General features: G+C 40.2%; 1 protein-coding gene across 8 annotated transcripts in view; it reads right to left on the bottom strand.

Annotated features, from left to right (window-relative positions):
- The window catches only part of LOC116463532 (E3 ubiquitin-protein ligase Arkadia-like), a 116523-nt gene that overhangs the window by 22430 nt on the left and 76298 nt on the right, over positions 1–17795 (bottom strand). For all 8 annotated transcript variants that reach the window (XM_058434689.1, XM_058434687.1, XM_032146666.2 and 5 more), the window contains exons 5-6: positions 16921–17115; positions 8342–8661 (exon numbers count right to left, since the gene is read on the bottom strand). In XM_058434689.1, coding sequence (XP_058290672.1) covers positions 8342–8661; positions 16921–17115 — 515 coding nt within the window. The remainder of the gene's footprint in view (positions 1–8341; positions 8662–16920; positions 17116–17795) is intronic.

The raw sequence follows: 17795 nt of genomic DNA, 5'->3' as shown, positions 1-17795 counted from the left end.
CTGTTATGGTGATATTTGATCAGTACTCATTGATGTTACTATTGTAATTGCTTTGGGCACCAAGAACTGTGCCCATATAAGACAACAAATTTAATAGATAAACGCTGTGTCCTGACCAGATGTTTCCCCATTACCCTCCTCTCCTCTCTTTGGGCCTCCCTATTCCCTGAGATACAACAACATTGAAATTAGGCCAATTAATGGCCTCTAGTATTCAAGTGAAAGGAAGATTTGCACATCTCTCATTTTAAATCAAAACCGAGAAATGATTAAGCTTAGTGAGGAAGGCATGTCAAAGGCCGAGACAGGCCAAAAGCTAGGCCTCTTGCACCAGTTAGCCAAGTCATTAATGCAAAGGAAAAATCCTTGAAAGAAACTGAAAGTACTCCAGTGAACACACAAATGATAAGAAAGTGAAACACCCTTATTGCTGATCTAAAGAAAGTTTTAGTGATCTAGATGGAAGATCAAACCAGCTGCAACATTCTCTTAAGCCAAAACCTACGCCAGAGCAAGGCCCTAACTCTTCAATTCTATGAAGGCTGAGGGAGGCAAGGAGGCTGCAGAAGAAAAATCTGAAGATAGCAGAGACTAGTTCAGGAAATTGAAGGAAAGAAGCTATCTCTATAAGATAAAAGTGCAAGGTGAAGCAGCAAGTGCTGATGTAGAAGCTGCAGTAAGTTATTCAGAAAATCTAGCTAAGACCATTTATGGAAAGTGCTACAGTGAATAACAGATTTTCCATGTAGACAAAACAGCCTAATACTGGAAGATGTCATCCAGGACTTTCATAGCTAAAGAGAAGTCAATGGCTGGCTTCAAAGTTTCCAAGGACTGGATGATTCTTCTTAGGGTCTAATGTAGCCGGTAACTTAAAATCCAATGCTCATTTACAATTCCAGAATTCCCAGGGCCCTGAAGACTTATGCCAAATCTATTCTGCCTGTGCTCTATTAACAAACAACAAAGCCTAGATGACAGTATAGCTATTTACATGGTTTACTGAGTATTTTAAGAATACTGTTGAGACCCACTACTAAGAAAAAAATATTCCTTTCAAAATGTTACTGCCTGGCAAAAGTGAGACCTTTTCTCAAAAAAGAAAAAAGAAAATTGCTGTTTCTTGACAATGCACAAAGTCACCAAAGAGCTGTGATGATGTATAAGTAGATTCATGTTTTCATACCTAACACAACATCCAGTCTGCAGACTATGAATCAAGGAGTAATTTCAACTTTCAAGTCTTATTATTAAAGAAATACATTTCATAAGACTATAGCTGCCATAATAATTCCTCTGATCAATCTGGGCAAAAGTAAATTGAAAACCTTCCAGAAAGGAGTCACCATTCTAGATGTCATTAAGAACATTTGTGGTTCATGGAAGGCAGTCAAAATATTAACATTAATAATTTGGAAGAAGTGGATTCCAAGCCTCATGCATACTTTGAGGGGTTCAAGACTTCAGTGGATGAAGTAACTACAGATGTTGTGAAGACAGCGAGAGAACTAGAATAAGAAGTTGGACCCTGAAGATGTGACTGAATTGCCACAAATCCTGATAAAAGTTGAATGAGTTGCTTCTGATGGAGGAGCAAAGAAAGTAGTTTCTTTCTTTTATTTATTTTATCTTATTTTTTTTTTGCACACCAACCTCTATTTCCCAGGTTGGTGTGCAGCAGTGCTATCTTGGCTCACTGCAACTTCCGCCTCCCAGGTTCAGGAAATTATCTTACCTCAGCCTCGCAAGCAGCTGGGATTACAGGTGCATGCCACCACACACGGCTAATTTTTGTATTTTTAGTAGACACAGGGTTTCGCCATGTTGGCCATGCTGGTCTTGAACTGCTAACTGCAAGTAATCTGCCTGCCTCAGCCTCCCAAACAAAGTGCTAGGATTACAGAAGTGAGCCACTGCACCCAGGCTCTTTTATTTATTTTTGAGACAAGGTCTCACTGTGTTGCCTACACTGGAGTGCAGTGATACAAACACGGCTCACTGCAGCCTCCACCTACCCAGCTCAAGCAATCCTCCCAACTTCAGCCTCCTGAGTAGCTAGGACCACAGGCGCATGCCACTGCGCCCAGCTAATTTCTAAATTTTTTGTAGAGACAGAGTCTTGCCATGTTGCCCAGACTGGTCTTTAACTCCTCCCACCTCAGCCCCACAAAGTGTTGGGAGCAAACGCATGAGCCAACATGCCCAACTGGAAGTGGTTTCTTTTTTTTTTCTTTAATAAAAAAAATTGCAGGACCCCAGACACATCATTTAAACAACAACAACAACAACAACAAAAACAAAACAAAAAACTGCAGCAAAAGTGGTTTCTTGAGACAGAATCTTCTCCTGGTAAAGATACTAGGAAAAAGATGGAAATGACAGGCCGGGTGCGGTGACTCACGCCTGTAATCCCAGCACTTTGGGAGGCTGAGGCAGGCAGATCACGAGGTCAGGAGATTGAGACCATCGGTGGCCGTCACGGTCAAACCCCGTCTCTACCAAAAAAAATACAAAAAATTAGCCGGGTATGGTGGCAGGCGCCTGTAGTCCCAGCTACTTGGGAGGCTGAGGCAGGAGAATGGCATGAACCCAGGAGGCGGAGCTTGCAGTGAGCCAAGATCAGGCCACTGCACTCCAGCCTGGGTAACAGAGCAAGACTGTCTCAAAAAAGAAAAAAAAAATGGAAATGACAGCAAAAGATTTAGAATACCACATAAACTTAATATATTACATTAGTACATTACATAAACTTAAAGCAACTGCAGAGTTTGAAAGGATTGATTCCAATTCTGAAAGTTCTATGTGTAAAACGCCATTAAACAGCATCATGTGCTACAGAGAAATCTTTCATGAAAGGAACAGTCAATCAATGCAGCAAACTTCATTGTTTTTGTTTTTGTTTTTTTTTTTTTTTTGAGACGGAGTCTTGCTCTGTCACCTAGGCTGGAGTGCAGTGGCGCGATCTCGGCTCACTGCAAGCTCCGCCTCCCGGGTTCACGCCATTCTCCTGCCTCAGCCTCTCCGAGTAGCTAGGACTACAGGCGCCCGCCACCACGCCCGGCTAATTTTTTTGTATTTTTAGTAGAGACAGGGTTTCACCGTGGTCTCGATCTCCTGACCTCGTGATCCACCCGCCTCGGCCTCCCAAAGTGCTGGGATTACAAGCGTGAGCCACCGCGCCCGGCCCTTCATTGTTATCTTACTTCAAGAAACTGCCACAGCCACCCCAATCTTTAGGTACCACCACTCTCATCAGTCATAGCCACCAACATTAAGGCAAGACCCTCCATCAGCAAAAAGTTTACAATTTGTTGAAGTCTCAGAGGATTGCTGGCATTTAAAAAAAATTTATTAGCAATAAAGTATTTTTAAATTGAATTATTTTTAAACTGAAACATGTACAATAAGGTATTTTTTAACTGAAGTATTTTTAAATTGAAGCATGTACTTTTTTTAAACATAATGTCACTGTGCGGTGGACTTAGTATAGTACAGTGTAAACATTAAATTGTATATGTACTGGGAAACAAAAAATTCATGTGACTTGCTTTATTGCAATATTCACTTTATTGTATTTATTGTGGTTGTCTGGAACCGAACCTGCAGTATCTCCAAGGTATGCTTGTATTAGGAATATGATTTTAGGGAAAACCCACTAACTAAGTTGGGAAATAAACCAGAGGGTAGATTCCACTTCCACTCATCAGTAATATTTTCCTCCAAAAGCTTTTTTTTTTTTTTTTTTGAGACAGGATCTCTGTTACCCAGGCTGGAGTGCAGTGGTGCAATCTTGGCTCATTGCAACCTCCACCTCCTAGGCTCAAGCAATTCTCCTGCCTCAGCCACCCACAAGAAGCTAGAACTAAAGGCACGAGACCCCACGCCCAGCTAATTTTTGTTTTGCTTTGTTTTGTTTTGTTGGAGATGGGGTTTCACCATGTCGCACAGGGTGGTCTCGAACTCTTTCAGTCAAGCGATCCACCCGTCTCAGCCTCCCAAGGTGCTAGGATTTCAGGCGTAAGCCACTATGCACTCACTGCCTTCCAAAAGCATCTGGAAAAATCCTAAGTAAAACACTTTCACCTCTACTCTAGAGCAAAGGCAAGAATCACTTCTTTGTATTCTTTTTTTTTTTTTTTTTTTTTTTTTGAGATGGAGTCTCGCTCTGTTGCCCAGGCTGGAGTGCAGTGGCACTATCTCGGCTCACTGCAAGCTCCGCCTCCCGGGTTCAAGCCATTCTCCTGCCTCAGCCTCCCTAGTAGCTGGGACTACAGTACAGGCACCCACCACCACACCCGGCTACTTTTTTTGTATTTTTAGTAGAGACGGGGTTTCACCATGTTAGCCAGGATGGTCTCTATCTCCTGACTTCGTGATCCACCTGCCTCGGCCTCCCAAACTGCTGGGATGACAGGCATGAGCAACCGCGCCCGGCTACTTCTTCGTATTCTTGAATACAAACCTACTGCTTAGGTTCAGTGGAACCATACTTTTCAAAATGTGATTAAAGATCATAAAGATGTGATGTTATATATGGAATTATATACAGGAACTGTGCAATACTGGAAGCTGAGGGGCTGGAGATGAAAAACCTAGGGTAATGCATTTGTCAAAGGCCCAAGTCACCCAACAGTCCTGAGAGGAACCACAGCAGTCTTTTTAATTTCAGTGAGCTCTAGGTTTAGGTGGAATAATAGAAACAAAAGGAACTCTGGGTGCTGAAAGGAAAGGGGCGTGATGATACTCAAGTTGGGAAAGAGAAAAGGAGGAGAGCTCCTTTCTTTTGTATTATTTGTCTGCAATCAAGTATATGTCTGTTCTCCTTCTGTTGAGCTGTACAATCAAGTATATGTCTGTTCTTCTGTTGAGTTGGCTAATACAATGTATGACTTCAATTCAGGTAAATACAGTTTAAGAATAATGTTTTAAAACTGAATTTATGTTTATGGTTCAAATCCTTTCCCTACTAGACTAAAATTAGCAAATGGACCAGAATATCAACATCTTATGAAGGTGACCAAATTTCATTTTATCTTCATCTCTAGTCAGTGATTAAGAACATTCCCAGAGTAAAGTAATTCCTAGAAGAAACCGAGGGTAAAATTAAAGAATAAAGGGAAAAAAAAACAGTAATGAGAACCCTCTTCTTCACAATTCCAGTTCATTCAATTCTTATTCTCGAAGGACAATCAAGAGTAAGCAAGATGAGTATAGTGATGGGACATAATAATTGGCTTACACAGATTATAAATGGCACATCACACTAATTAAACTACTAGGCACAGTGGTACATGCCTGTAGTCCCAGCCAACTGGAAGTCTGGGGCAGGAGGATTACTTGAGCCCAGGAGTTTAAGGCCAGCCTGAGAAGAAAAGCAAGATCCTCTCTAAAAAAAAAAAAAAAAAAGCAGGAGGTGGGGTGGGGTTGGGGGTTGGGGGTGGTGTGGCAGGGGTGGGTAGGAATGAAAGCCATATCGAATCAAAGCAAGCAGTGAGGACTATCTACATGACTACTGCATCTTCTCGGTTTACCGGTCTAATTTTTCTTTAACTATGTACAATCTGGCACTCAAACATAAGATATCTACAAAATCACAAATCTCAGGTTTTGTTTGCTTTCTTCTGCTCCTCTACTTTCTGCTGTACCCAAACAGGTCTAAAGTGAAGGCCATATGAGGCTATTTTATGAGCATGTGGTTAATTTTAGAGTCCTACAAACATCAATATGAGTCTCAAACTGTTGTCTTCAAAAATCTCATTCTCTTTACCTTCAAACCCATTATCACCACTGAATGCCTGGGATCCTGCTGATTCTTCTCAAGTTTTGTTTGCAGTCCAAATACTTCTAATACTTATAGGTGGGTAAATGGGTTATATTTGTTTTACACTGAACAGAACTATAAAAGAGATCCTACCTATAATTAACTCAAGCTGAAATAAAAAGTTGTATACATAATTGATGCCTCAAACTAGCTGCATTATTTTATTAATAACAAAATATTCTGCAAATGAGACTTTCGGCAGCTCTTTAATGAACGTAGGAAAAGCTGGTAGACTCACCTCTTCACCATTTTCCTACAATACTTATGAAGCGTCATGTAACCAAATTTATAGCAAAAGAAAGTTATATTTTCAAGCAGATCCTTTCATTCAATCCACTGGAAAATTTTTCTTGATGCTCCCTCATTCCCAAGAGATAGGACGGGTCTGGACATTCCGTTAATACCAAGAAATGTTACCAAAACCGAAATAACATCTAAAATCTCTTTAATTATCTTTTCTACTCAATTCAAACTTCCTCTTGATAGTACCAGCTGTATTTTTAAAGAGAATACATCTCCTTAATTTTTTTTTTTTTTTTTTTTGAGACGGAGTTTTATTCTGTCACCCAGGCTGGAGTGCAGTGGCATGATCTCAGCTCACTGCAAACTCCACCTCCCAGGTTCAATCGATTCTCCTGCCTCAGTCTCCTGAGTAGCTGGGATTACAGGCACGTGCCACACACTTGACTAATTTTTGTATTTTTAGTAGAGATGGGGTTTCACCATGTTGGTCAGGCTGGTGTCGAACTCCTGATATCGTGATCCACCCACTTTGGCCTCCCAGAGTGCTAGGATTACAGGCATGAGCCACCGCACCCAGCCCTTGTTAATTATTTTTAATCTGTCAGACCCAGAAGACGTACTATCAAAATTTTAAAAGATGAGGCAAGTACTTTAGGAAAGGTCAGGTGACATAGAAAAGCGGTAGCTTAGCCGGGCACGGTGGCTTAATGCCTGTAATCCTAGGCAACAAGAGTGAGACTCCGTCTCAAAAAAAAAGAAAAAAAAAAAAAAACTGCGGAGTCTTGCTCTGTTGCCCAGGCTGGAGTGCAGTGGCACGATCTTGGCTCACTACAACCTCCATGTCTAAGGTTAAAGTGATTCTCCTGCCTCAGCCTCCCGAGTAGCTGGGACTACAGGCACACACCACCACACCCAGCTAATTTTCGTATTTTAGTAGAAATGGGATTTCACCATGTTGGCCAGGCTGGTCTTGAACTTCTGACCTCAGGTGATCCACTTGCCTTGGCCTCCCAAAGTGCTGGGATTACATGAGTGAGCCACCATGCCAGCCTCTTTGACTTTTTTTCCAGCACTTTTTTTCTGGAATATTATACGTCAAAATTACAATTTTTCTCTGAAATTACATCTTTTGTTTTTGTTGTTGTTTTTTGAGACAGCATCTCACTCTGTCGCCCAGGCTGGAGTGCAATGGCATGATCTCGGCTCACTGCAACCTCCACCTCCCGGGTTCAAGCAATTCTCCTGCCTCAGCCTCCTGAGTTACAACACGCAGACTTATATCACAATCGCACACAGAAGTGACATAACAAAAGTTAAAGTAGCATGGAACACTTGACTTCTTTTAGTCCACGTGATCGCCAATACTAATTTAATATTAATTGACATTTTGCGAAGTCAATACCAACTAATTTACTTAATTATAATTTTTTGCTGACATTTTGATTCTCCATAAACTGAAAACCTCATCTGCCCCTGAGAAAACATGCTACAGGTCTGCAAATGAGAAGGCTGTTTATTTCTAGATGAATGAAGGTTATAGTGAACTCTACAGTAGGAGGTAAAAGGGGAAAACTGGGAGAATTTTCCAATTTTTCATGAATTAGCCTGACACTAGAGTTTCAACAATTTGTTTAAAATAAGATCCCAAAGATCAGATTCAACTGTATTTAACTAAAAACATCAAAAACCATTCCAGAATAAGAAAAAAAAAGTGATTTTTAGATTAAGTGTTAGTTTTGATTACCCACATCCCTGGTCCATTCAATTAGTTGTAATAATTTAGTCCATCTGAAAATCCCAGAGACTTAATTAAAAAGAAACCACAGACCACTAAATGAGGCCATTTTCAAATGTAAGAATGTGACTAATTTAGTGTATAAAATCTGTCCCTAGGGGTTTTTTCCTCCTCCCGAAGCCACCACAATTAAAAAAGAAAGGTGGGTTGGTTTTAATGCAAGTAGTGACTCCCTCATGCTGGGTCTTCCAGCCATCTAAAACAGGAAGAAGGGGAAGGGAAAGGAGAAAGGAAAAGGAAGGAATGAAGGGGAAGAGGAAAGGGAAGAGAGGGAAGGAAGGAGGGGGAGAGAGAGAGGAAAGGAAGAATGGGAGTTAAAAAAAAAAAGAAACGGAAGGAGGCAGGGAGGGAAGAAAGCAGGGAGAGAAATGGAGGGAGGGAGAGAGACAGGAATGAAGGAAGAGGAAGAGAGAGAAAAAGGAGAAGGAGAGAGAGAGAGACAAGGGAGGCAGGAAAGAAAGACTGACTCAAATTCCACATACCTGTTCATGATAGCTGGTACCAGAACTACTATTTGCTCCACAAGGTGCTTGTACTTGTGGAGGTCTTTCCACAGGGCAAGCAGGATCACTAAAGGAAGGAGAAACTGGGACAGCTGGGTGGGGAGTATGGTGGTGGTGGTGATGATGTTGAAAATGGTGACCATGCTGCTGAAAGCAACTTGTATGAGGATGTCCTAATGCATGGTGGTTCTGTGACGACCCTCCACATGGTGAGTGCTGGGGACAGCAGGAAGGTAATCTTGGCATTGCAGGAGGGCCAGTTTCCGTTACAGCACTAGATGTAGTTCTCCTTGAGTCATCTTGAAATAGAAAAAAATGCACAGAATAATCAAATCATGAAATATCACTGTGTAAAAAAATGGGTATAGGGTATAAATAATAATTGTTTAAAGAAATATTCAGTAAATTCAAATCTCTGTAAATAATGTGATAGCGCCACATTCTTTTTTTTTTTTCTTTTGAGATGGAGTCTCGCTCTTGTTGCAGAGGCTGGAGTACAATGGCGCCACCTCGGCTCACCAAACCTCCACCTCCTGGGTTCAAGCGATTCTCCTCCCTCAGCCTCCTGAGTAGTTGGGATTACAGGCATGCACCACCACGCCCAGCTAATTTTGTATTTTTAGTACTGATGGGGTTTCTCCATGTTGGCGAGGCTGGTCTTAAACTCCCAACCTCAGGTGATCCGACCGCCTCAGCCTCCCAAAGTGCTGGGATTACAGGCATGAGCCACTGCGCCCGGCCGATAGTGCCACATTCTTAACATATACATCACAAGATTTTATGCAGTGGTCTTCATTGGGATTTTCCTGAAACTCTTAAATTCTTCAAGAAGCTCGTATTTACTGTGATGTGTAAGTATGGCAATAGATCATGTTTTCCTATGGCATAACAAATGATTTATTACCAGTAAAACTGTGTTTTAAAAGTTTAAAAATACGAGTCCTTCCACTATATGCTACAAAGCAAATGCTCTTCCCCTAAGCTCCATGAACCCCTAATATCATAAATCATTCCTACATAAAGCAGACAGCTATGGACTTCATAAAATCTCATCTTAAGACACAGCCACCCAAGTCAGAGTGTATCTGGTAGAGACTCACTATCTGCCAACACACACACACACATTTTTTTTTTTTTTTTTTTTAAAGACTGGGTCTCACTCTGTCCCCCAGGCTGGAGTGCAGTGGCTCGATCTTGGCTCAGTGCAACCTCCGCCTCCCAGGCTCAACAGATTCTCCTGCCTCAGCCTCCTAAGTAGCTGGGACCACAGGCACACACCACCACGCCTGGCTGATTTTTGTATTTTTTGTACAGACAAGATTTTGCCACATTGTCCAGGCTGGTCTTGAGCTCCGCCCACCTCAGCATCCCAAAGTGCTTGGATTACAGGCATGAGCCACCATGTCCAGACCATTATCTTTTTTCCTTCCTTTGGACGCTATAGTCAGAACCGACAGAATACAAGAAATGATTAGACTCTAATACTTGAAAAATAAAATGTGCTTTATAGTAATCTAATGACTTAGTGTCACATAGTGGGGAAAAAAACATGGACTCAAATGAATCTGGGTTCTAATCTGGGACCTTTCTTTTAGCAATGTGACCTTAGGAAAGTTATTTAACCTCCTTTTCTCTATAAAATGTGGTAATAAAATTGCCTTGCATGGTTGTTAGAATAGATAAATTTCCCGGTATAAAACACATGAGTCCTGATTATGCTCTCTGCCACATGCCCAGTTATTTTGAAGGTATGTTCTTCTATGGCAGAAGAACTGCAAAAGTATCCCCTGAAAGTCGGTCCCAGTGTTTCAAACTCATTTAAAACCCAGAAACTCTTCCTCAAACTAAATATTATATGGAAACTATATAAAAGAGATTTTTAAAAATTGAAGCCTCTGATTAAAAGAGTCAACAGCCTAAAGCCAAACCCTCCACTCTGATTCTGAGGTGTCTCCTCAGAATCCTTAGAATTCTGGAACATTACTATCCTAGCCTTGATTTTAGAGTACCCAAGAGTAGGGATACCCTGCTACTATGTGGCTCAAAGTACCTAGCTAATCTCTTCTGGGCCAATATATCAATTAGGAATCTTCTGCTTCTTTACAAATAAAATAAAAATCCAACCAAAACAGCTTAAATAATAAAGGGAATTATGGGTTCACATAAATGAACCTGGGTAGGAGGGTGCTTCAGGTTCTGCTTGGTAAGATTCAGCAAATTTCCCTAAAATTCTCCTGGCTCTGCCCTCTCTTACATGTCCTATCCTGCCTTTCCTGATTCTCAACTCTTCAAGGTCTGTGCTCCAACCTCTGTTACACAGTAGCTCTAATCTAAATTTCTGTATATTCGTTTTTTCCAAGCTGCTAGTCTGGCCTATGGGGCTAATGTCCCAAACCCTTTTGTAAAGGTTCTTAACCTGGGAACTAGAATTCATGGGTCTGTGAACTTGGACAGAAGAAAACCAAACTGACACTAACTGAAATACAAACTGACACCAACCTCTAACTGCCCCTAGAATTATGTTAAATATTGTAATTTGTAATAAAAACAAAGTCAACAAATTATTTACTTTTTTTTTTTTTTTTTTTGAGACAGAGTCTTGCTCTGTCACCCAGGCTAGAGTGCAGTGGCACAATCTCCGCTCACTGCCAGCTCCGCCTCCCAGGTTCACGCCATTCTCCTGCCTCAGCCTCCCGAGTAGCTGGCATGAAAGGCGCCCGTCACCACACCCGGCTAATTTTTTTGTATTTTTAGTAGAGACGGGGTTTCACCGTGTTAGCCAGGATGGTCTCGATCGCCTGACCTCGTGATCCACCCACCTCGGCCTCCCAAAGTGCTGGGATTACAGGCGTGAGGCACCACGCCCAGCCAGATTATTTACTTTTTAAAACAAATAATAGCAGTTCCAAAGTCAGTTCTATAATTATGTTACTTTCATTCACTTGTATTCCAAATGTGTTGAATAACCTGGTCAGTGTTAAAACTAGCATATCAGGAACTGACCATGATCAGAAGTCTTTTAGGGCTATGCTGAACCCAACATTAAGTAACTGTTTCCTATAAATTATAATATGTAAAGCAATTACTCATTATTACAGTAGCTTTACTTGCTACAGCATTTTCAGGGTTTTATCTTAGTCTCTATGTAAAAGTGTTATACAAGTCAATATCATTTATTGTGTATTGCATCAGGAAAAAAAGGTTGAAAACCTTTGGGACACTAAGCTCACTCACTGGGATACACTAAATTACCTTCATGGTTCCTTCCAATTCTGACACTTTAATTTTACAAACCAAGTTATTTGAGGATTACGGTGACTCTAAAAGTCAGGGTATGAGTTTGTAACCATCACTTAAGTGATGGATATGACACGTATCTGTTCAGAAATAGCTTTTCCTCTTTTGCCTTTGAGCATTTTGAATACATATAGTCCAGAACCTCTTTGTTTCTCAAATAGGCTTGCATCCGAAAGTAAAGACAACCAATTAGCCTCTCATTCAAGAGTTACTACCCAAATAAAACTGTCATAAATTAGAGGTGAAATACAAAGATATGATTCAGTAAATAAAACACTTCCTTTTCTATTAAAATTAACCCATAGAGGGCCCACTAAAAATGAGACAATCATGAACCTGCATTAGCGAAATTAACTCGACAACCCAGTGACAATAATTTGGTTAAAGGGCCTCCTAGGAGTGCCTTCAGTAACTCTAGCAGGATTATCGAGATGCAGGCATGAATTACTCATTCATTCAACAGTCTTACACATAATAAAAGTCGTGGTAAAAGATCTACAAAAGGCACTGAATACAAAGGTGAAAATGAAAGTCCTGACCTTTAACATAACTTACAGTATGGTCTGCCTTTGCTGTTTTTATCTCTAGCAACCAGAAACATGCTTGCACAATGTAGGTGGCTCAATAAGCACTTTCTATATTTAATTTCAACTCACAAGGGAAAAGCAGCATGCAATCATGTAGGTAAGTGCCAAGAAGAGAAACACTTGCTCCTTGGCCCTTAAGGAAGCTCATCATCAAGCATGGAGACAATTTAGGATACAAATCAACCAGTATTAGAACAGAAACACTGGGTTCTAGCATAGTATAAAGCAATACTGTCCCCAGTATCTGGCAATGCCTGGAGACATTTTTGGTTGTCACAATTGGAAGGGAGGTGATGTTACTGGAATTTAGAGGCTAGAAACCAAGCATGCTGCTAAATATCCTGTAAGCACAATCCTTCCCCACCTCCCACTGTAAGAACTATTCTGGCCCAAAGTCAATAGTAATGCCAAGGTTGAGAAATCTTGGCATAAAGGGGAAAAGTAGAGGTGTCACGCCAGACTGCCTATGTTTGAATTCTTGCTCCACTATCATATAACCTTGGATATGTTACTTCACCTGTAGAATGAGAAGGGTAATAAAATCTGCCTCACTGGTTACTGCAAAAATCAGAGTTATTATAGGTAAATCCACCGGCCAACATTATAGGCTCAACAAATATTAGCTATTGCTATCCACTACAGTGTAAGCTCTGTTAGAAGAAAAATTTATCTGTTTTGTTCCCACTGCCTAGCACAGTGCCTGACATATAGTGTGCCACCAATAAATATGTGTTAAACAAATGAATATATAAGATATCATGTAGGCATAACACAAGGACCACATGGAGAGGTCAGGCAGATAATGAGCTGTTTGTGGCACACTGAGTTTGAACTGACTGCAGAATGATCCAGGACAGATGTCCAAGAAGCAACTGGATATGAAAGTCTAAAATGGCCAGGCATGGTGGCTCATAATTGTAATCCCAGCACTTTGGGAAGCTAAGGCAAGTGAATTGCTTGAGTCCAGGAGTTCGAGACCAGCCTGGGCAACATGGCAAAACCCTATCTCTACAAAAAATACACAAATTGGCCAGGTGTGGTGGAGTGTGCCTGTAGTCCCAGCTACTTGTGCGGCTGATGCAGGAGGATCACTTGAGCCTGGAAGTGGAGGCTGCAGTGAGCCTGCACTCCAGCCTACGTGACAAAGCAAGACCCTGTCTTGGAAAAAAAAAAAAAAAAAAAAGAAGTTTAAAACAAATACAGTGGTCAAAAAACACAGAAGAGAGAGTCATCAGCATACTAGTGATAGGTGACAACACTTAAAGTTATGAAATGGGCTAGTGAGAAGGGGGATGAGAACACAGTCCTGGGAAGAAAATGAATTATGAAAAGGAGACTACTGTCAGATTTTAAAAGATCATGTTTATTCATTATGAAAGGAGTCAGAAGCCCATTAAAGAGTTTAGTGTGACAAAAATACACTTAAATGTACATAGACAAAAACAAGTGTACATGTGCATGTACTAAGGAAATGAAACCACAGAAGATGCCGAAGACACAGGGAAGATGACAGTTAAAGCAAGGTTAAGGACAAAGGAAAGGATAAGAGGTAGAGCACAGATAAAGGAACTGGATGGAAGGGACAGGAAGGAGTTAGGAGACTAGGAATTAGTAGACGAGGACAGGTAAAGAGCCACAAAAGTTTATATGGAGGCATTGGAAGTTGCAGGAGTTCATGCTTAGGAACTTTCATTTATTCATTTTTTTAAATTTCCCCTGGGGAATGAAAACCTTGAGGAAAAGGAGAGTGTTTTGAAATAGGCACTTAGGAGGAAGGAAAGGGAACTGATCAAGACAATGGTGATTTCCTACAGAAAGCCCAGGATTAGAAACCATAAATTTATGGAGGAACTTGGATAAGTGTGAAGCTAGATAGCTTGAATGTGAGGGTTGGAAATATTCAAAAAGGTACAAGGACAGGTTGTGGAGAAAATAGTTGAACTAATGTTCCATAGGGTCCTGGAAGGAAATGGACCTTAAGAGAGGCCCATTTAGGACTGTAGCCAAGATGCTCAGAGATTAAATCTGATTTGTGAATGAACAAAGATTTATATATAAAAGCTTTCGGACTATTCTGAAATAAAGATGGGACTGTATCACATAAAATGCACGTAAGAATAATGCTACACATAGGCCGAGTGTGGTAGTTCACACCTGTAATCCCAGCACTTCTGGAGGCTAAGGCAGGTGGATTGCTCGAGCCCAGGAGACTGAGGCCAGTGTGGGCAACATGGCAACATGGCAAAACCCCATCGCTACTAAAATACAAAAATTAGCCGGGCATGGTGGTCATGCCTGTGGTCCCCCAGCTACTCGGGAGGATCACTTGAGCCTGGGAGGTGGAGATTGCAGTGAGACAAGATTGTGCCACTGCACACGGGCCTGGGCAACAGAGTCAGACCTGTCTCACACACACAAAAAAGAATGCTACATAAAGCTATAACAGGAGACAAGAGTCAATGAGAAGTCAAATCCCTGCCTCAAAGATTATTACAATTTTGTCAAAGTACTTAACTTCTCAGGTTTCTTCATTTCTGAAACGGTAAGAGAAATGCCAACATCAATATTTTTTTTATTTTTTGAAACAGGGTCTTACTCTGTCATCCGGGCTGGAATGTAGTGGTGCCATAGAGGATCACTGCAGTCTCGACTTGTCAGGATCATATGATTCTCCTGACTCAGTCTCTGAGTAGCTGGGACTACAGGTATGTGTCACCATGCCTCACTAATTTCTGCAATTTTCTGTTTTTTTGTTTTGTTTTGTTTTTTTCTTCAAAAGAGACAAGGTTTTCACCACGTTGCCTAGGCTGGTCCTGAACTCCTGGCCTCGAGTGATCTGCGTGCCCTGGCCTCCCAAAGAGCTGGGATTACAGGTGTGAGTCTCATCATGTCAAGGATTTTTTTTTTTTTTTTTAAGAATTAAAATATATACAATAACATATAAGATACCCAAGTAACAAGCTAAGAAAAGAGTATGTACTCAACAAATGAAATAAAAGCCCATTTCATTTCTGCCTACATTTTTTCAGAGAATGTTTTTAAAAGACACCCCTACTGGGCACAGTGGTTCACACTTGTAGTCCTAGCTACTTGGGAGGCTGAGGTAGGAGGATCACCTGACCCTGGAACTTCAAGACTAGCCTACGCCAAAAAAACAAAAAAGACACTCGTGGGAAATCTTCTTGAGAATGTTTCTCAATTCTGCCCTCAGTTTTCCAGAGGAGAGAGTACTTCCTGATCCAGCCACATGTAGTTTTCTAATCTGCTAGATGTAAATTACATGAATATTAAAAGAATTAAATGAGATATTATTAAAAGCAAAAAGGGATAGAAAATATAAGATGGTTTCATTATTAATGGTGATTTAGTCAATCCACAAGCTACAGGGTCTACAGTGTTTCTATTGGTAAGCAGTTAGCAAGTTCCTATCTCTGTACCATTATCCAAAAATGAAAGAAAGCTAGTTTAAGGCTCAGTTAAACAAATGATACAAGAAAGAGCCAGAGATATCATTGCTAATTGAAACATAAGAACTAGCTTGAAATAAGAGCTAAAACTAAAGAAAGCTCCGGAATAAATTTTTGTGACCTTGGATTAGGCAATGGTTTCTTAGATATGACACCAAAAGACCAAACCACAACCAAAAAACCCCAGAAAATGGACATCATCAAAATTTTAAAAACTGCCATCCCCATTCTCAATTATTTTGGGAAGATACCTATGGAGTAGACTTAGTGCATCCAATGGTAACTCTATTTTAACTTTCTGAGGAATCATCAAAGTGTTTTCCTCAGCAGTTGCACCATTTTGCATTCCTACCAGCAATTCGCGAGGGTTCCAATTTCTCTACATCCTTGCCAACACTGGTGATTTTCTATTTTTGTTTGTGTTATAGACACCTTAGTGGGTGCAAAGTGGTATCTCATTGTGGTTTTCATTTGCATTTCCATAATGATTACTGATGTTGAGCATCTTGTGCTTCTTGGTCATTTGCATAACTTCTTCAGAAATATCTATTCAAATCTTTTCTCATTTTAAAATTGGGTTGTCTTTCTGTTGGGTTGGGGCTTTTTGTTTGTTTCTTTCTACTTGTTTATTTTTTAAATATAAATAGAGATAGGGTGTCACCATGTTGGCCAGGCTGGTCTCAAACTCCTGGTCTCAAGTGATCCTCCCGCCTCAACCTCCCAAAGTACTGGAATTACAAGCATGAGCCATCACACCCGGCCTGTTGGGCTGTTTTAAGAGTGCTTTGTAGATTCTGGATTCTAAAGTGCTTATCAGATACAGGATTTGCAATATTTTTCTTCCCCCCATTCTGTAGGCTGTCTTTCACTATCTTGATAATGTCCTTTAATGCACAAAAGTTTTAAATTTTGATGAAGTCCAACTTATCTACTTTTGCTTTTGTTGCTCATGCTTTTGGTGTCAGCCATTTACTTCTCCCCGAGCTCTCTTATTTGAGCTATAATACTCTGGTCACATATAGCACACAAACTCAAATATGAAATCAGCCTAATTATAATAAAGACTACCTTGATAACATATGAAGTTTACTATAATGTAAGAATACCCGCTTATTAACATAGCTAAAATCTTAGACTTAAAAACAATAATAATTTTCCTAACAAAAGTAATGGCAAAAAGTCTCCCCTCCCCCACTTTTTTACATACCTCCTATAGAAGTGCCAGTGGTACTATTGCTTGTAAGAGTAGCTGAAGTCTCTGACACTGTGGAAGGTTGGCTACTGGTGACAGCTGAAGCAGTATCAGAGGCCTGCTCAGAGGTAGATGGATTTGAATTGTTAATGGAAGCGCTAGTAGCTTGTGATTCCATTCTTGCAGAAGTGGTTGGTACTACAGTAGGTTCTACAAAATATAAAATGTCAACTTAGCATTTCAAAACAAATTAGATAAATGGTTATATTTTAATGTAAGCTAACGTGTTTATAATTATTAAATAAAAAAACTTTAAAAATATAAGCTCTCTAATAACATTTGGTAAAGAAAGGGTTCACAAAGCTAAACTGCAATATCAAACTGACATGTTACCAAAATATCAATATCAAACTGACGTGTTACCAAAATATTACTGCATTTTAAAAAATCCAACACCAATATGCTTATTCCAATAATTTAGGTGATTTAACAGTTTTTCAGGTAGCTTCTAAATAAGTTGTCTGATCTATCACAAAGAAGAAAAGAGTAAAAGGAAAGTAAAAGTTCCTTGCTATGCACGTACACATGGCCATAAGCTGTCAGAACAGTGTTTGACACAATATGGATTCTAGGGTAAGACTGCCTGGATAGCAATACTGATTTCACCACTGACAGTATGAATATATATAAGTTATTTAACCATTCTCCATTTCCTCATCTGTAGAACTGGGAAAGTATCAGAATTTTCTTCATAGAACTGTCATTAGGATGAACTGAGATCACATACTTCGTATGATGCTTTACAGAGAGTAATCACTTAACATTAGCTATTATTTCTAATATGTTTTAATCTTCTTTCCATGCCTTTTTATATGTTTTCCAAAGAAAAT

Source organism: Hylobates moloch, unplaced genomic scaffold (genome assembly GCF_009828535.3).
Source record: "Hylobates moloch isolate HMO894 unplaced genomic scaffold, HMol_V3 SCAFFOLD_40, whole genome shotgun sequence".
NCBI lineage: Eukaryota > Metazoa > Chordata > Mammalia > Primates > Hylobatidae > Hylobates > Hylobates moloch.
This window is presented reverse-complemented; position numbering and strand designations above follow the sequence as displayed.